This window comes from Notamacropus eugenii, chromosome 2, assembly GCF_028372415.1.
Source record: "Notamacropus eugenii isolate mMacEug1 chromosome 2, mMacEug1.pri_v2, whole genome shotgun sequence".
Classification (NCBI taxonomy): domain Eukaryota; kingdom Metazoa; phylum Chordata; class Mammalia; order Diprotodontia; family Macropodidae; genus Notamacropus; species Notamacropus eugenii.
Genome location: NC_092873.1, coordinates 404,145,481 through 404,166,352, shown reverse-complemented (window position 1 = coordinate 404,166,352; position 20,872 = coordinate 404,145,481). Strand labels below are relative to the sequence as shown.

The 20,872-nt window shown below is 35.4% G+C and overlaps 1 protein-coding gene across 9 annotated transcripts in view; it reads right to left on the bottom strand.

The window, feature by feature from the left end:
- The window catches only part of SDCCAG8 (SHH signaling and ciliogenesis regulator SDCCAG8), a 289,079-nt gene that overhangs the window by 196,599 nt on the left and 71,608 nt on the right, over positions 1 to 20,872 (bottom strand). For 8 of the 9 annotated variants that reach the window (XR_011975441.1, XM_072647603.1, XM_072647604.1 and 5 more), the window contains 3 exons: positions 17,867 to 18,019; positions 10,324 to 10,458; positions 5,423 to 5,539 (listed from right to left, as the gene is read on the bottom strand). Coding sequence is in view for 8 of the 9 variants with exons in the window: in XM_072647603.1 (XP_072503704.1) it covers positions 5,423 to 5,539; positions 10,324 to 10,458; positions 17,867 to 18,019 (405 nt within the window). In the remaining variant the exon portion in view is untranslated. The remainder of the gene's footprint in view (positions 1 to 5,422; positions 5,540 to 10,323; positions 10,459 to 17,866; positions 18,020 to 20,872) is intronic. The other variant, XM_072647606.1, reaches the window with a different exon arrangement.

Genomic DNA, 20,872 nt, shown 5'->3' with positions numbered 1-20,872 from the left:
AGAGAGTTATGATCTAGATGATGGGAGCAACAGATAGACTTCGAACTGCTTGAAGCAGAGGAACAAAAAGGGGCTCTTTAATGATCTGATGTCGTGCTGGTAAAGGATCTTCAGTAGAGTGGTTAAGGGAGGTGTGCTTGGCCTATTTTGAATTTTAGCAGTTACTTAATGGCACAGATGAAACTGCAGGTGCCACAAAGCTGGGAAGCATAGTACACATGCTGGATAGCAGAATCAGAATTACAAAATATCTTAACAGGCTAGAGTAAGTGTTAAATCAATTAAGATACAACTTAATTAAGAAAAATGTAAAGTATTAGCTTTGTGAGAACAAGATAGCAGACGCATAGCTAGAAGACAGTTTTCCTGCAAAAAGAGTTGGGGGTTTCAGTAGATAAAAAGCTCAAAAGAAGTCAAAAATATAAGTTAAACCAAAAAATAAAAAATGAATCTACTCAGGTACAAAAGAGGCATGTATCAAAATAAGCACAGCCTCTAGGAATAGTGAGACCACCAAGCTTGATTAATTTTTCTGCTCTAGCCTGACAATAGCTGAAATCTTTTGTTAGGTTCCTGAGCATATTTTAGGTAGAGGAGACCAACAGACTACAGGGTGTCCAGACGAGAACTCCAAGTTGACAGAAGGTCTTGAGTTCATGCCAAGTGAAAAGTGGTTAAAGAAACTGGAGATACTTAAACAAAATAAAACTCAGTGCTGCTGTCAAGTATTTGAGAGGTTAGCAGGTGGCAGAGGATTTCCTACTGAGGTCAGATAGCTCTAGAGCTGGAAGAGACCTCACCTCTAGGATATCTTGTCCAATCCCTTCATTTTATGAATGAGATAAGTGGGACTTAGGATGATATTAAGTGACTTGGCCAAGGACACAGAGGTGGTAATCATCAGAAAGAAGATTTGAACCCAGGTCCTCAACTCCATTCAGTGTTGGGAGGTAGTGTTTCCCACCCATTATACTATGCTACATCAGAAGGCGCAACCAGAAGCAGTGGGTGGAAGTTACAAAGGGACAACTTTAAGCTTGATGTAATTAAAAACTTCCTAAATAACTCTATTCAGAAATTGAATGGGCTATATCAGGAGGCCCTGGGTAACCCTCTCACTGATGGTCTTCAAGGCAAGGTTAGATTACACCGTTTTGGTTGTCCTGCAGACAGAATTCATTTTTTTAGGTATAGGTTAGACTAGATGTCTGAGGAGGTCCCTTCCAACTGTGAGACAATGATGACTCTCTTTGGCTGAGGTGAAGTCATTCTGTTTCTGTTCTGCAACACTGAAGATGGAGCTTTAAGTCCTTAAACACTACTTTAGAGTAATATTTTAATACTTTCTAATAAAATGTATAGTTCTTTTATTTTTATCATACTTTTTTCCTGGTCTTAAATCAGTTTTCCCCCTTCTTTCTTCATAATTTCCAATTTCTCATACCCTCAGAATATAAAATCCAAAGAATCCAATGATTAAAACAGAATTTGAGAATGACCTCACAGGCTTATCAGTAATTTGACATTTTAGTATCAAATTTCTGAGTTTCATCAAATATAGATCTGAATAACCCAGTGTTTTCACTGACATACTTTGTTCTACATTTGTTTTATACATGTGCATCATACCTGCCAAACTTCTTCTTAATAATATTTATAATACCCTGATATAATTTTGAAGCTTCTTTTGTCTATACTTTAAAAATGTTCCCCTAAGTGGTAACTTCCACATAATATGATTATATTAATTCCATTTTTTTTAATTCACTGACTGAAATAACCAATAACTGATTAACTGGGAAATTCTAAACACAAAACTTAGTAGTACCCTCTCCATGCTGAACCCGGTCAAAGTCAAATCATTCCTTATTGATAAATAAATGAGGATATTACAGTCAGTCATTTGTCCATTTTACAGTATACCAGGCTGAACAAGCTGGTGACTATGCCATATAATGCATCTGTTACATCCTGAACAAGTCCTGTTTTACATGAGTGGATTCTGAGGCCCAAAGGGCAAGGTCAAATCCAGTTCCAGATGAAATATAGGAAACCTTAGAAAAAACATTTTTTAAATTCTTAATGAAGCGTCATGGCTATGGGAAAGTCTGTGTATTTATAGGCATCAAATAATCCCAATCCTCTTCTCATTGCTACTATTCACCAAGGTGAAGGAATGGAGCAAGAAGGGGTCTCCCACTCTGCTTTGCATGAAGCCCGCTAATTTCTTAGAGTCACAGGGACAGAACAGAGACAGTTCTACCATTCTGGTATTCGAAATCATACCTTGTGTTGGCATACGTTTCTCTATTTCATACTCATCCAATTCCGAGAGCCAACAAAGGCTCTCAGAACCAAAACATGAGATATCATCTCTTGCAATGTTCTTAAGTCTCTGGAGCACAGGACTCTCAAATTAAACATGTATTTGTGCGTCTTTCAGACACTAACGATCTCCACTCTAGATATGATTATAACTGAAGTAACTGCAAACTAACTACATCCCTAAAAAGCCCCCTACTGGACTAAATTATATTTCCTCAGCTTGTTGATAGGACAGCTTGTCAACTTGGAACAGATTCAAGACTTTTTTAAAAAAATTTTTGATAGAGTTTAATGATAACACCTACCAATTGTGCATTGTAACAAATAAAGTGTGTGAGAGATTTATTATAATTTCACTTCATTTCACATAGAAAAGGACCACACCCAATACAGGGTAACATATAAAATTATATAGGTTGTCTACAAACATAAAATTAAACCCCAATGAAAAAAGAAAGCCCAGATGTCTTATTTCCTTCTGCACAAAATATCTTTTCTATGCATTAAGCATCCAACGAAGTTGACAGGAACTTTGTAAACTGAAGAGATACAAAGGGGTCGATGGGAAGAACAATCTGGCCGTCAACTTCTATCGTAACACAAGGGAAAAGAGGAAGGGGGAAATGCACTGTCACTGCTGCTCTTCTAAGCTTTACTTCTAATTGAAGTCTTGAATTTCGTCTGAAGGAAAATGAATACAGTGATCTAACACTTGCCCTATGTCATACACACGCGCGTGCACACACATATCACAAAAGTCTCATTTTTACTATACCTCAGTGACATAATTCAGGTTTCATCCTTCCTCCTTTTGAACAAGAATTCATATTATCTAAAAATTTAATAAGATAATCTAAAAATTATTTTTTAGTATTTTTTATTTTATTTTTATTTTTATTTTAGAAAGTATTTTTTTCTTGCTGAACAAAAATGAATGGAAAACAAACATTTATTGTGTATTTTGGTATTGGTGTTTTAGTTATGATATATCCAACTTGTAAAAGTCAAATGTAAATTTGTCTCCTGTGTGCAGATGGAAGCCACAGAGAGTATCTATTTGGTCTCATAACCAGAAGGTCGGGTCATGGCTGAAATACCAAAGAACAAATGCCATTTGCCATTCCAAACTCTTCAGAAATAAGACACCACTATCTGTCCCTTTAAAAAGTCTGTTTAATGGATGCTAGTGACAAGTACCTATGAGGTTTCTTCACATTTTGTTAAAGAAACAGGACAATGTACACTTGTTACCGTGTGAGGGTTTTTATATTCAATGCCATGACCTTTTGGAGAGTAGAATCTCTATCTAAAGTCTTACTTTTTAAAAATATTTCTAAGGGTTAAGAATGTACAAGACAAAAAATCTGAACACTTTAAACAATTTTTTTAATTCTAAAATTTCATCCTCAAAAATGTGATTTACGTAGCAGTTACAATATGATATATAGAATGCTACAGGGGAAATAGCTATTAATAATCTAGAGTTATGTACTACAGCGAAGTTTATAATAGGTGGAAGAAACAAGGTAGTGATAGCATACAAGTTAACAGAGAATTTTCTTTGTTACACTTTCCTAGGGAGACTAAAATACTATGCCTAGAGCATGCTGTCCAAGACAAACGACGGTAATACAATGTAAAAAAACTCTGCTTTAAATTCTCCAGTTAATGAGCACACCAAGTTGATACTACTCTTTTTTCCAATGTCATAAAATAAGAACCTAATAAAAAAATTCTCATATCTACTAAATGTCATATCCTCCACTGGATCCGCTGAAAATACATTTAGAGATATCTTTATGGAGAAATATGGCATTTTAAAATTAAAAAAAAACCTTACTTATCATCTTTTCTATCTTTTACATATGACAGATAAGGAAACTGAGGTCCAGAGAAGGCATGTGACCTTTTAAGGTCACACAGTAATCTATAACTTTCACGTCCACTGCTCTTTCCAAAATAATTTTCACTGTTTACTTTCGGTTTTCCTTTTTAAAAAAAAAGCAATAGTAATTTTATTGATTTAAGTATAAAAGTGCATTATTTTATTTTGGATCATCAATATTTTTAATTCAGTGAAAGACATTTCATATAAATTCTCAATTAACACTTGGTAGATATTTTGTCCAATTTTTTCACTTAATCAGCCTATTTTCCAGTTTATTTTATTAAAAGGATAAAAAGTCAAAGATATAAAACTTATTGATATAGTTGTGCTTTCATATCTCCATGTATAGCTCTGGAAAATTTTTACTGGGATTTACCTTTTCTAATACCTATAATAAGTAATGATGACTTAAAATACTTGTTCTCAAAATGTAAAACTGATTATACAAATGATCATTATGCATCCTGTTTTTCTTTATGAAGACTAAATGATATTATGTAAATATTCACATGATTACTATATATGTAAAGAGTAGTGTGCACCTAAAATACTCCATATTGAAACATAAAAACTAATAATCAGAAGTCAGCCAATGAGATGTCTCCCTGAAAACTTCATCCCTTTCTTATGAATTAAAATTGGTATAGACACATTCATTCAATAAAAGACACAACAGTAAAATATCTGTTAAAATTGGAATTTCAGTATCAGTTCCTTCTCATATTTACAGTATTTCAAAGCTTCTTAAGCTAAAGTACTATGTGATTATCTAATGCACAAAAATTGGTTCCCACACTGTCAGCAATCAATTTGATTGACATATTTACATATCACCTCATCTTGCCTTACAAATTTTAAACTTTTCAATTAATCTAAAAATTCATTCGAGTTGGTTTTCAGAAGAAATTTATATAGGAATACTTCTTATACTCAAAATATATTAGCATACTCTTTTATTTTAGATGTATACATCCCCCAATGTACATTCAAGACTGAGAATGTGTTTAACAGATAGACAAAGTAGTTGTGTTCACTTCATGTGAAAGGTAATAAATACTATTTTGCTATTATGAATGAATCATATTAGCTGGCCTGTTGCCATTGAGAGATAGTCTTATAATGAATTACCATAAACATGAATAATTCTAACTTTAGAAATATTTCTAGTAATGTCTTTAATAACTGCAAAGTTATGCCAGTATGTCTTACCTGGTCTTTAATTTCAAGCTCCCTTAGAGTTTTTGTTCTGTACTCTCTGTGCTCCTTTTCTGCCTCATCCTTCTTCATTTTGGTTTGATTCAACTGATAGCGCATTTCTCCACACACCTGTTAGATTACAGAGACAACATGGTATTTCACATGTAATCTATTGGGGATGCTTTCAATTAGATCTTTTGGTGCCCCCTAGAGACTATTTAAAATAAGTATAGTTCTACCTCTACATTTCAGAAGGACATGGAGCATTTTAGTGCAAAAGGCCTTGGACCTCTCCTTAAAACATGCCCCTCATTTTGCAAATGAGAAAACTGGGACCTGAAGTTGATGCTTTCCCAACATTCATTTGGTAATTTTTAATTCATCATAATGATAATAAATTATAAAATAACTCCATATATTATGTTCTCAATACACATCTACTTTCAACTTGAATCAAGTTAATAATAATATTTAGAAATTGTTTTCTTTCTCAAATTAATATATATGGATAATAATTGTGCATTACAGTATTATGCCCAATATTTGAGTATTTAAGGGTTATTTTAAAAATTATTTTGATTTAAATTTCAAAAGTGTTTTCAAAAGTAAAAAACTGTAAGGCTAAGGGATTAAATTTTTTCTGCTACTTGAAAGTACAATGCCAGGATTTAATTATCTATTTTTATCTTTGGTAACTGCTTAAAATTTACTATGGCATTATGTTTTATAAATAATAATTTAATTGCTAGGAATCTATCTAATGAAGAATCGTCTACAATAGAAATAGAGCACAACTAAGAGAAAGCATCAATAATATACTTGCTATGAAAATATTTTGAATAGCATTCAAGTAAGATATTTTTTCAATAAATAGCTTTTTTCATATTAAACAGAAAAATATATTACCTTAAGTGAGCAGTTTATATATTTCTCTGTAATTTTTGTTTTATTTTTACATTTTAAATTCCCTGTGGTCTTTAAAGAGATATACTATACTAAGATATGTGGGTGGTTAAAAAGCAAAATGCAAATTAAAAAATACCAGGGAGACAATGATAATATAATCCAATATATTACCAATTATATTTTAAATTCATTACATTTACAATTATCGTTGCTATTTCTAATCACATCTTTCTATTTAGTAATTACTTTTGATGCAAACTTTGAATTCAGCATTTTCACAGAAATTGAATTTTATGGATATTTCTGTGATTCTATAACATTAGAAGATCTTCATGCTTTCCTGTCAAATAAATGTTGAAGAAAAAGTCCTACAAACTATTCCTCCTTTTTAAATATGAAGACCAGTAACAAGATAGGAGAATCAATAATAAATTCTTAGCTATTAGGCCATGGAAACCAAAGGCAAGAATTAAATTATTACAAGTATTATTTTCAATTCAGTAAATCAGAGTTAGAAATATTCATCACAAAAGTTTAGGATTTTATAGAAAGTTTTCAATCTCAAGCATTCAACAGGAAATTAGGAGTGCTAAGGTGAGAGAAAAATCTAAAAATAGAAAACCAGAATATTTGAAAGCCATTGGTTCCTACATCTTAACATTTAACTATAAACTTTTAAATAACATATTACACAAATCAAATGAAATAACTATATTAAAATTTCTTAAGACTAATCATAACCTCTCTGGATAGACTCTGTTAAACTTTCTCCACCATGCTTATGTACCTACATTATAAACATTTATAAAAGTCTCAGATAGTTAGGATGTGACAAGAACTCTTTAAAAACAATGAAGATAGAAGAAAAATAATTACTTTTACCTAACACCTAAGGAATTAATTATTTGTAAAGAATTAGTGACAGTAAAATTGTAGTGTTGAAGAATATACATTTTTCAAACAATTTTGGATTGGCACCATGAAAAGGGAATTTTAAATTCTATTTTCGCATAGGAATGTAGATACCTAGATTTACAAGCCACTCTACAACCAGATATCAAAATACACAGCTTGTATTTCAAAAAATAACCTCAAGAGTGTCATGGTAATTCATAGGTCTTTTTCTTCATGAATAGTAATGTCCTTTGCAACATCCAAAAAAATGTGGCCTCAAACCTAGACCTGAAGACCTCCAGTGATGAGATACCCACCATGCTCTGAGGCAGTCCATTCTACTTTTCACTATCATAAGTTATTAGAAAATTATTCTGATCCCAGCATCTACCCATAGGCTTCTCATTTTGCCCTGTGGAACTAGTCAGAACAAGTCTGAACTGTCTTTCACTTTTTAAAAATCCATTTTCTTCAAACATTTGAAGATGGTTGTCAGGTCCTACCTAGCCTTCTCTTATCCAGACTAAACATTTTTCAGTTAATCCTTGCATGGTATAATCTATCATTCTCAAAGTCTGTCAATGTCCTTCCTAAAAAAGTAGCACTCAGTACTGAACACAGTGACTTAGAAGTGGTCTATCCATCAAAGAATGACAACTACCATCTATCGCCAGATAATGTTGTAAGACAATAAATATATAATGTAATACAATGTAATGTAATAGGATATAACAGGATATAATATAATATACAATATAGTTATAATGTATGATAATCACTTGCAGTTTTGGTGCCTGAGGCGAGCAGCAGGCAGTTGAGGGAAAAGGAAGCCATATACTACACGCTACTTGACTTTAAAGGCGGCCGGAGGACTGGCTGCTTGTAGGGAGGAACTAGGCATGGCCACCAGTAAATTTACCACCCTGGGAACAAGCCCAAATGGCTCCATTCTAGTCATAACTGCCTCTCTCTTTCTGGATATTAAATTTATATACATTCAGACCAAAACCAATTAGCTTTTTTGGCTGCTATTTCATTCTGTTAAAATACATTAAGCTTACAGAACACTATAAACTGCTGGCTCACTTGCCCCTCCCCCCCCACCTTTATTTACAATGTTGCTTTTTTGAACCCACGTATAAGAAATTCAGCTTATCTTGATTAAATTTCATTTTATTTGAGTGCATCATTACAGTCTGCTGAGATCCTTTTGGATCCCAGTGTTGCCATTCATTTAACGGTTTGTGTCATCTGCAATTTTCATAAACATATCATTTTTAACTTCATTTAAGACACTGAAACAAACATTGAAGAATTCAGGGCCCAAATCAAGCAATCAACAAGCATTTATGTGGGGCATATGGAGTGCCAGGCATTGTGCTGGGCATTGGAGAGACAAGAACAAAAATGAAACCCCTTTTACTTGCAGGCTTACATTCTGTTGGGGGAGGCATGACATACAGATAAAGGGGAATTCAACACAAATAAAAAGTAATTTTTGGTGAGGAGGAACTAGCAGCTATGAGGATCAAAAATGGTTTCATGTAGAAGACATTCCACAGTGCAGACTTGAAGCAAACTAAGGTTTTTACAAGGCAGAATTAAGGAATGTGTGACTCCCAGGCATAGGGGACCATCTGCGGAAAAAGTGGGACAGAATGCTGTGTGTGTGAGAACAATGAGATCAATCTGGTTGGAACACGAAGAGCATGAGGAGGAGTGACATATAATAATATTAGAAAAGTAGATTGCAGTCAAGTTATAATGGGATTAAATGCTCAAAAGAGGAATTTACATTTGATCCTTGGGGCAACAAGGAGTCACTGGAGTTTGTTGAGATAGGGAGCGATTTGATCCGTCCGGTACATTAGGAAAACCACTTGGGTAGTTGTATGGAAGATGGATTGGAGAGGGGAAAACCTTAAGGCAGGGAGACCAACGGAGTTCATATGAGAAGTGTTAAGGATCTGAACTATGGTGTTGCAGCTAAATAGATGAAGGGGATGAGTGAGAGAGATGTGGAGACATATATGATTAGGCTTGGAAATGAAGTGGATATGTGGGGAAACTGAAAATGAGGAATCAAGTATGACAATGAGGTTACAAATCTAGGTGAGTAGAAACATGTTGTGCCCTTGAAAGAAATGGGGAACGTAGGAATAACGTGGTATTGGTATAAAAGATAATGAGCTCTGTGTTGGCCATGTTCAGTTTAAGACACTTCAGGGACATTCAATTCAAAATGTTCAGTGGGGAGCTGGGGATGTAGGACTGGTGTTCAAGAAACCAGGACAATATATTTAGACAGGGAAGTCATTTATATGGAAATAATTAAATGCATGGGAGCTGTGACCTTGATTACAGACAGAAGAGGATCCAGAACACGACTTTAGGTTACATCCACAGTTAGAAAGTGAGATATATGGCTGATTTAGAAACAGAAATTGAGAAGTAGCAGTTAGTCATACAGGAAAACTAAGAAAGAGCAGTGTTACAAAAAACCACTCAAATTGGAAATTAAAAGATCATTGGTAACTTTGGAGAGAGATGTTTCAGTGGAATTATGACATTGGAAGTAAGACTACAAAGGTCTGAAAAGTGAGTAAAAGAAAGTAAAATCAGGTGTAGATAATTTTTTTCTAAGAGTTAGCTATAATAGGGATGAAAGAAATAGAGGGGTAGCTTGAGGGTTTTCTAATGAGGGTATTTTTAAGGATCCTTTGACTAGATATAAAACAAAATAAGATTAGAATACTACCAGCAACTACAAACCAGTGAAAAGATCTGTAAGGAAAGCAAGAGGAAGGAGAGTAAGCAACATTTCCAGTATGTAACCCAGAGTTAGGAAGTAAATATATTAAGTAACGCTTCCAAAATTGTAAGCAACAAATTACTAAAAGTACTTTGAAAGTTAACTGAAAATCAGTGTACCTCTGATAAAATAATTCTTCTGGTTCATTTTAAAATGTTTTACCAAAAATTCATTTTGGATTAATCATGTTTTCTTAGTACCTATTAATTACTTCCAGTGTCAATGAGACACGGTCACATAGCTCAACTTTATAGTGATAAGGATATTTATTTCAGTAACTGTCCCAAGAATCTCTTTTTACCTCTGTGAGGTCCACATCATGACAAGTGAGTTGTTTCTGAGCCTCTTCTAACTGGTTAGCTATAGATAGCTTCTCTCTTGTAACTTTCTCCACCTGAGCTTCTAGGTCAGCCATATTCTGAGATAATGCAAGCATCTGCAAGAGGAAAGAAAATCTCTGAGTAAAAAGGCACTCAAACAAAAAAAAACAACATGTTTCTTAATAAAATAAAGCCTCAGTCCAAGTATCAGGATGTACCTTTGTGTCATTTCTCAATGACAACTTCTCCTGGAATCAGATATATTAATTTATCCTCTCTTGTCCAAGAAGTACACTGTATGCTAGGATTCTTATTCATTCTCCAGGCCTGTGCCCCCATTTAGGAGGTGGGTTATTTTTAGTCTAAATCTAAAATAAGGACTAGACATTTCTCCCTCAGAGGGGTTTTCCCCAAGGATCTTCATAGACACCAAGGTTTATGTGTTGTTGCATCAGGGTTAAGAATTACAGAACTTAATTGTTAGAAGGTTCCAGAAAGGTCATCTTGTTCAACCCTTAAAAATATGGGCATATCTTTATGGTACTTCACAATTAGGACTTCTCATATAAACAGGTAAACTGGGAATACTCATTTCTTGATCTGTAGTTTAAAGCTCTTCAAGAAAAGGTTAACATTTATCATAACAGTTTGATCTTGTCCTTCAACTCAAACTGTCCTATATTTACCTGGGAGTATTTTAGAGTCAAATTTGTACTATCAATCTAAAAGAATCACCTTTTGTCAGAAGAAGAAATAAGGAAAAAATTTACCTTTATTTGCACAATGAAAGTACTAAATGTTATACTATGCTAATGAACAGAAAATATATAATAATAACAAATTTTTAACTGCATAGTTTTAACCACCTCAAAAATAACATTTAAGCCAATTTTTGGTAAAATATTTAAACATTTAATATCAATAAAATAGTAAAAATATTTTAACTGTGAATGTAAAGTTGACAGAAATAAAAATAATGGAGATAAAGTGGTTGTATGTGTGTTAGGAGTCATTTAGGAATTATACATTTTTTCTGAGAGAACTGTGAAGAACTCTTCTTTTATGTGTAAATGTTCATTTCATCATCAAAATACTTGACCTGTAAGCAATACTTGTGCAACACTGTCTTTATAAACTACAGGTGACCAGGGTATAACTGAAATGGCATGATACGATGAAATAAAACAAAGGACTTGGGAGTCAATGCCCTTTGTTCTACTTCTAGCTCACCCATTTACCTGCTAGGTAACTCTGGGCAAGTCATTTTATTTCATAGGTTTGAACAGTGTCCTCTCATCTGCAAAATGAAGATGTACATGACAAAAATTTATATGGTTTGTATATAATTTTATATATAAATACATGTAAAAATATACATACATACACACATATATACATACATATACATATATATGTACACACATACATATACATACAAAATACCCCACAGATTTATCAATGGCCAGTATAGGAGACTTCCAGAGTGAGAAAACTCCCTCCACCAATAAAGGTCTTTCAATTAATTTTAAAAAAAATTTAAGTTCCTGTTATGTGCTGGACACTGTTTTAAGCACTTGAGATACAAGTATAATGAATGAAATAACCTCTACTGTCAATGAGCTTACATTCTAATAGAGGATCTGAAGATAGTATGAATAAAGATGATCATTAACCTAAGAAGGGAGAGGAAAAAGGAGAGAAAAGGGAGGTAGGAGCAGGGAAGGTGGAGGGGGGAGGGGACAGAGAGAAGGAATGGGAATGGTTAGATAGGAGGAGAACCAGAAAGAAAGAATTTCACAAATACCCAGAGAAGAGGGACTATGAAGGAGGAAAGGGTAGTCCATAGTGGCACATGTAGCAGAGAGGTCAAGAAGGACTGAAAACTAAGAATAGATTGTTTGATCTGGCAATTAAGAGAACATCCATAACTTAGGAAAGTGGAGTCTGAATTAATGAGGTGGAAGGCCAGAATCCAAAAGTTTGAAAAGTGAAAGAAGTGTAGACAGTGAATATAGTCAGCTTTTTCAAGGAAAAAAAAGGAGGGAAGATATGGCATAATTTGAGGAGATGGTTCAGTTAGTTTAGCGAAGGTTGTTTATTTTTCAGGATGGTGTTGACTTAGCCTTTTATGAAGGTAGTAGAGAAGAAAGAAATTGTTAGGGAGGGGTTGAATATTGGAGGGGAATGGGATATATGGATCAGAGGTGGAAATTATGGTTCTAAAGCCAGCTCTCTATCCACTACTATGCCATGCCTGTCTCTTGATAAACTCTACAGTACAAAAATTCTAATGATTTCTTTGGCTCCTTTTTTGTTTCCTTAAAAAAAATTAAGTTCATGACCATTATTAATATAAAAGTATAAATTATAATTTTGCCATTGCTACAACAGCAAATCTTAATTGCCAACTAGGACAATCTGTGGTTAAACACATACTGTGTTCTTTTCAGAGATAATATGTTAAAATTTTTATTTTACCAATCGTATGTGACATGTCAGCTACAAACTAAAGTGTATAACTAACTTCTCCTTCCTTGCCAGTGATTCCCCCCATTGCCCATTGCCCTCTGCCTTTTCTGGCCCACTTCCTGTCTGCTCTGTCCTACCATCCACTTCCTGAAGTCTCCTCTCCTGTTGTCATACCCTCCTTTTCTCCATTTCTACCATCTGGAAACCAACAATGCAGAAGCCACAGGAGGTGCCCCAACTGTATCTGTTGCCAGGACAGAAGTAAGAAACACAGCTGCAGCACGGCTGGATTTCCAGAACACTGGCATCAGGTAAGTCCTTTACTTTGACAGGGGCAGAGAGTTCAGACAGAACAATCAGGCTAAGAGAAACTGGTACACATTTTTATATTCTAATTCTTCCTTGTGTTCTGATCAGAGACTATTGCCAAGATCCACTTTCCTGACAAATGGATACAATTTCATTCAATAAACACGGATAAAATTCTTACTATGTGGTAAGAAGAATGAAACAGTGGATGAGGTCCAGTTAAAAAAACCTGGGTTCAGGTCTGACCTCCAATACATACAAGCTGCATGACCCTTGATGAATTACTTTTGCGGGTCAAACAAAACAATGACAAAAACTCAAGACTACTTGTCCTATTTGTGATACATGGCACACAACAGACAAATAATAAATGTTTGTTGATTATTACCTTCACATGTCCAAACTTTCAATAGAAAATAAGCAGTTTTTATTATAGACAAATAGATTACTAAATGTCACAGGAGAAAAATAGAAAAGAAAAAAAAAAGAGTATGTCCAAAACTGATCTCATTTTCGTTCCTCAGATATCTTCTTTTCCTCCACAATTCTGTTTCATGATTAGCTAGATTTTTCTAAAGCTACCTATCAAGGATGTACATGATCAAGAAAGGAGGTAGGTATAGTAGCAGTAAAGAATAATAAATGGATAGCCCAAGTGTTAGTGCAAATATTAAATATTAAAATATTAAATATATTAAAAGAACTGGAAAAATATTAAAATATTAAAAGAACTGGAAAATATCCAGAACATTAAGTAGACCCCTCGGGAAGGACTTATATATGAAAAATTAAATGACATTACCAAAAATTATAGAACTTGAAAATTGTGGAGATTACGTACTAGCAGAAAATATATGATTTGCACTAGCAAAGAGTATTCCCGTATCAGTGAGATCATAGTTCTGTTAAAATACTACAATTGTCTTCTTTTAACTTTACTATGTGCCAAGCCTTGTGCTAAGTACTAAGGATACAACTAGAAAAGTAAGATAGCCCCTTTTATCAATGAGATCACACTCTGATGGGAGGAGAGACAACATATATAGAAGGTTTCAGCTGCCAGTCAGATGGAAAAATTCTATTCTCCTTAGGATATAGTAGCAAAGCAAAAGCCTCTTCTTTAATTTCATTTCCACTGATAAAATGGCATCAGTTTCTTATGTCAAAACATTTAACAGTGCTGAAGATTCTGGAGTTTCTTCCTCTTCAGTGGCTCTGGTTTCTCTGAAACAGCTGCTAGGTGTCATCTCCAGAGAGCCTGCCTCCTAAGGTGATGGTTGAGGATACTAGGCTGGAAGCAAGGTTAAAGGTCCTTGGGCTCAGGGTTCTGGGCAGTCTGCATGAGGGGAAATGGTGGTCAAGGAGAGGATGGTTTGTCTCTCCCTGAGGGTACCTTGCATGCCATAAGTGTGACTACTGGTTGGCAATAGGTGGAAATGGCTGGTCTTCTCTCTATCAGTATTAGAGGTCCTTCCCCAAAAGATGGCTGTGAGGACTGGCCTGGAAGAAGGATAAATGACCTGAGATGTGCTGCTATTCCCAAGGCTCCATTGTCTGTCACAGCACTTGCCTGCATACTTTATTGCCTACCAGAAAGATCACACATCTGCTGGCTGAGGTGATCTTTTTGGTGTTGTAGAAAATGCTTTGTGTTTCTTAAATTTCACTAGGAAACTGTTACGGCTAATGCCAATGTCTGCATCATTATCAATTTCACATTTCTGCCCAGGCTCTTTTTTTTTTCAATCATGATTTTCCAGTACACCAATAATTCTTAGATTTTTTTCTCCTGGATCTATTTTCCAGGTTAGTTGAGATATTTTACATTTTCTTCTATTTTTTCATTCTTTAGATTTTGTTTGACTGACTCTTGATGCCTCAAAGTCATTAGCTTCTACTTGCCCAATTCCAATTTTTAATGAATTATCTTCTTCAGTTACCTTTTGTACCTCCTTTTCCATTTATCCACTTGTTCCTTATAATATGTTACTTTCTCCAGTTAGGTTTTGTACCTCCTTATCCATCTGGTCAATTTTACTTTTTAAGTAGCTATGCTCTTCAGTAAATTCTTTTTTTCATTTTGTCAATTTTATTTTTAAAATCATTGGTCAATTTTTCTTCTGCCTCTCTAATCTGACTTTTGAAATCCTTCCTGAGCTCTTCCAAGAATGCTCTTTGGGCCTGAGATCAGTTCATATTCCCTTTTGAGGTTTCAGATGTGGATATAGCATCAATCCTGTCATCTTTTGAATCCATATTTTGATCTTCCTTGTCCCCATAATAAGTCTCTGCTTCTCTAATCTGCTTCTTGCTCATGGTGATGGCCTTTTTCCTGGTTTTTAAAGTGGATCTCTGCTTCTGGGGCACAAGGGGCTCTGTCCCACATTTCTTGTACTGGAAGCTGGGAGCTGGTCACTGGCTTTGTGTGCTTGTGGCCTCTGGCTCTTTCACCTAGAAGCTATATAATGCTGCAGCTTACCTAGTGCTGAGCTGGCTGGTATATGCCAAGGCCAGGTGAAATTTTAGTTTCCCCAGGGTTACACTGAAGCTCCTGGTGTGAGGTGTGGGGGATGCATGGTCTGGCTGCTGGAGGTCTTCTCCTCCCCTAGGACTACATTAGAATATGGGCAGGTTCAGCGACTGGTGGATCACTGTCTGCACTGGTGTTTGCCCAATTCCCCTGACTGTGTTAAAGCACACCTGGGATCATGGTGTTGGCACTTACCAGCTCCATCTCCCTTGGGCTCAGATCTCCTGCTGGTCTTCTCAGGTGGGGCTTGCTGGGATGCCTCCAATCCTGCACTGGTCCTCTTCAGCCACAGCAAGAGGGATCCTTCCCTTCAATCTCACTAGCCTCCCAAACCAAAAGACTGCGGTACCCCTTCTGCTGGCCCCATACTCCCAGACTTTTCCTTGGGCAATATTCCCTGGGTTTTTCAAGGACAACCAGGGAGGGTGAGAGCACTTACAACTTATTCCACCATCTTGGCTCCCAGAAGCTCACATAGGTGTCTTTTAAACATCCAGTCTGTGGGCTGATAGCTCCAGGAGCAGTCTATGTTACTCTTGTGATCCAAGAAGCTTCTCTCTCACCTAGCTCTGCCTGACTCCTGTTCTATGTTGAGAGGTTTGGGAATTGCAGCTGATAACTAAGGATGCTTGGGCCATTCCCACTGAGCTATGGCCAAATCTCTTCTGGTGCAACCTGCACACTCTGCTCTCCCCCAATCCAGTGTAACAGATCCTTCCTGTAGACCTTTTGGGCTGTCCTGGGTTGGAAATCTACCATACTCTGTCTCCTAGTGGACTCTGCCATTCTAAAATTTGTTCAGATTCATTTTTTTAAAGGTATCAGAAGGAGTTTGTGGAAGAGCTCAGGTAAGTCACTCTACCATTGTGGCTCCACCCTCCATTTCACATTTCTGGTATCAAGAATTGGTTTAAATAGATCAGGTCAGTCATTTTAACTTCATGGAAATCTTATTTTCATCATTATTCTTTTTACTCATTTGGTGTTGATGATTTATCAGGCATGTACTAATTGTTTCATATATGTTTACGGTTAATTCTAAGTTGATGGTCTAACTAGAGGTGGCTAATTCAGAAATGACTCCCATATCACCAATCAGTTTTCTTCTGTATGTCATGATAGAGTCAGTCTCATTTTTGTGATATTTTTTCTTTAACATTTACAGCTGCTTCTGACTCTCTTCTGGAATAAAAGATTCACCATATGTAAGTGTGGGCTTTTCTGTAATGGATATGTCTTTAGCCTCTCACTTCTTGATCCTGTGCCATACTTTCACAACACATTTTTTGCTATTCTTTCTTCTGCCCACCTTGCTTTGAAGTCACTAAATGTTGCAACATATGTTGACTTCAGATTTGGAGAGTCTTATCAATACAATTCTTTGTACAAGTTTTCTAATTCAATCTCTGAAACAGATGCTGCTGGAGAAGCTGCAATCATGCTCATGGTAGTCTTTTTGCTTATACATGTAATGAGCACCAGATAGTGAAACGATAAAAGAAATACTTTTTCTTTTTGCCTTTGAATGTATGATGAAATTGAGTCTTCCCTAAGGAGAGTTCATAAATCATACTCTATTTAGCTGTGATACCTTCTTATCTTCTCGCTTCATTATACTGAGAATGTAAATAATGGGACATTTCAGTTCCTCTAGTAGTTGATTCCTTGGTCTTTGAATAAGAATGTTACATTGAGATTACATACTCTTCAACTAAATTTATAGAAAGTCTGCGCATAATAAAATTCTGAGCACTCTCTGTTTCACTCCGACCCTCTAAACAAATGGGAGGTAGGAAGGAGAATGGAGAAAACTGTGCCACTTGATTTTTTCTTGGTTTTACAACCTGACGTGGTTGGCTTCCTCAATAAGCTTCTCTTCTTGGGGAGATGAATTTTCTTACAGCAGATAGAATTTGAAGCCTTTTTAACATAGAAAAACCTACTAGAACTTTCACCCCTATTGTACAGGCTACTAAGAACCCATGGTCATGGGCCATTGCAGAATATTACTTTTGTGAAGAATGTAATATTTTTATGTAAAGACTAAAATGATATAAAGTTGTTGAATAAAGCTCAAGACAAAATAAAATGGAAGGATACTGTCATAGACACTTAATAAAAATAAGACAAGACTATAAATTTTAAACTTGTTTAATAAGGACTTGAAAGCCAGAGTATTTTAAACAATTATAGATTTAAACATTTAACACAATTACCGTAGCTCCCAGGTCTTCTCGTTCTTTTTTCATCTCTTGTCTCAAGACCTCCTTTTCATTCAGTCGTTTCTCTTGCTGGACTATGAGTTCTCTTTCAAATCGACTCTTCTGTCTCTCTAGCTCAGTCTTTAACTGTTCACACTGAATTAAAATCTATCAGATAAAAATTAATATCATTACTGGGTTACAATACATAAAAATGTAAGAGCTTAAATTTTAAGATCTTTTAAACTAATCTGAAGGTTTTTGAGATTTTTATGTGAGAACTAATAAATAAAAAATGTCAACCTTGACTATGAAGCAGAACATGGAAAATAAAATCAGAGGCAACTTTTATATTTTTATACTTTAAGCTAACCTCATGTTTCCACTGAGAGATTTAACATAACATGAATAAAATAAGTACAAGGATTTGGGGCCTTAAACAGGGTCAGTAATATGATATAGGAGTTAGACAAAGAGGTCAGGAAAAACCAGTTTCCCATTACTCACTCTGGGTATAACCTTAAAAATATATAAAAGCATTCAACTGATCTTTCATTGTTGAATATGACTTTTGGATACCATGAAGATTAATTCAATAACCAATTTAGAAATACAACATTGCATTCAAAATTATATACAAGGTATTACTTGAAATTTTATAATAATTAAGCCTTCTTATAATACATTCAGTTGTACATACAGTCAACATTCGTTGACTGAGCTTATCAGCATGTCTGTTATAAAAACTCGGTGATAAATTATAAGATAGTAAAGTAACAAACCCAGTGACTATCTGGTTGTAGAAAATAATGCCACATTTATTGCCTAGTTGAATTTCAATTTTTTTTTTTTTAAAAAACAGGGAAATTCTTACTTTGCTCATTATTATGCTTAATCAGGAAATAAAAGTCTTCTACTTTTTATACGTTATATTTAATGATGTCATTTTCTTCACCTTCCATATTTTGCAGAAATATATTACTAAAAAACCACTAAGTGAAGGATATTCAGTGAGACCATTTTTTTTTTTTACCATTTTAATCTGAGGCAGCCCTTATCTAAAATACTAATATCTCCTATTTCTGCTTCCCCTTGAATTCTTAGAAATCCATGTCCAACAACATCAACAAGACAATTTAACAAGAAAGACTCTAGTACACTTTTTTTTTAAATTTTGGGTAAGGATATGCTTCCCTCTAGTGAAAACTAGAATTAATACACTCAATTTTCAATCAGGGAGCTCTATGAATCATATGATTTCCATAAAATTCTTCTGTAAAGCTTCTGTTTTCACAGCTTACAGAATTTAATCACTAAGAACAGAGAAGTAAAAAGGAAGAAAATAATGAGAGAAGGAACCTTAATCTAGATTCCAATGCAAAATGTATCTGGGCTTGATCTTGGACTAATGCTCATATTTCCCTAGCTAACCTAATCTTTCTTCTGTATTTGTTTTGTTCCTTCCCAGAGCCCCTCCTACCCCCACTTTGATTCCCATGATGTGCTGGCCTAGCCACTTCCTTATGGATCTAAATCCATTGCTATTATCTGGTTAGACCAACTACAATTTGAGGTGAACTCTGCCTGATATAGGTCCTTGTCACCACCACCTAGTACAATGGCTGACGTGCCAAAGGTGCTTATTGAATTGAATACCCCTAACATCCAGCCCCACCTAGCTCATTAGCTGCTCTGCCTCTGCTTCTGGCTCTTGGCCACCCTGACACCTGGACTCCGGCTTCTCCCAACCAAGATCAGAGGTTAACTCCTGGTGTATGGGGAATGGTTATCCAGAAACTGACAAACAACACCAGTGGATCAATCAGTCACCAAGTATTCTTTAAGCACCTAAAATGTTCCAGGCACTGTGTAAGTGCTAGGGATAAATACAATGAATGAAACAATATCTACTCCCAAGGAGCTTATTGTAACGAAGGAGACCAGTACATATATATGTATACCCAGAATAAAGTTAAAGAGAAAAAATATACAAAGTGGTTCAATACAAACTAGTTTGACACAGCTAGGTGGCACAGTGGACAAAGCACTGAACCTGGAGTTAGGAAGACCTGAGTAGACATCTACTATCTGTATGATCCTGGGCAAGTCTCTTCACCGCTGTCTGACTCAGTTTCCTCAAATGTAAAATGGGGACACTCATAACAACTACCTGTCAGGGTTGTTGAGGACCACGAGATAATATTTGTAAAGCACTTAGCACAATGTCTGGTACAACATTAGGTACTATATCAATGCGAGTTAGAAGTAGTAATAGTAGTAGCAGTACTTGGGGGATCAACAAGGGTTTCATTTAAGTGGTGCTTCAGCTTCTCGGATTCTATGAGGTAAAAGTGAACAAAGGATGCTTTCCAAACACAGCTGATAGATAGTTCATGGATACAGGAGATGAAATGTTACTGTGCAAAGAACTGAGACCAGTGTGTCTGGATCATAGAGTTCCAGAGTAGAAACAATACAGTATGAGGTTGAAAAGATAGGTTAGGGTGAGACTGTGAAGGGCTTTATAAAAGCTAAAATGTTCATACAGTATTAGATCCTAGAGACAACAGGGAACTGCTAATGTTTATTGAATAAAGAAGTGACAGGGTCAGAACTATGTTTAAGAAGAATTACTTCTGACTACAGTGAGAAAGATAGATTGATGACAGGTATTCCACAAGTCAACATGCATTCACAAAGCAATTATTACACACCAGGCACTGTGCTAAGTAGAAGTAACACAAATGGAAGTAGAAAGAAAGATAGCCCCAGTCCCAAGGAGTCTCAAGGAGTTTCTATTCTAATGAAGAGGAAGGAGGGAAAGAATCACATACAGGAAAAAATAAAGAGGATGAAAAGGTTGGGCAACTAAGGTGGGAGGAAGGGGCTTAGTAGAGAAAAATCTGAAGTGCATTAAACCAATTAGGAAGCTAATACAACAATGAAGGAGAAAAGTGAGGAGGGCTTGAACTAAAGGTGGTATCTGTGTAAATAGACAGCAGGGTAGGATGCTATGGAAGT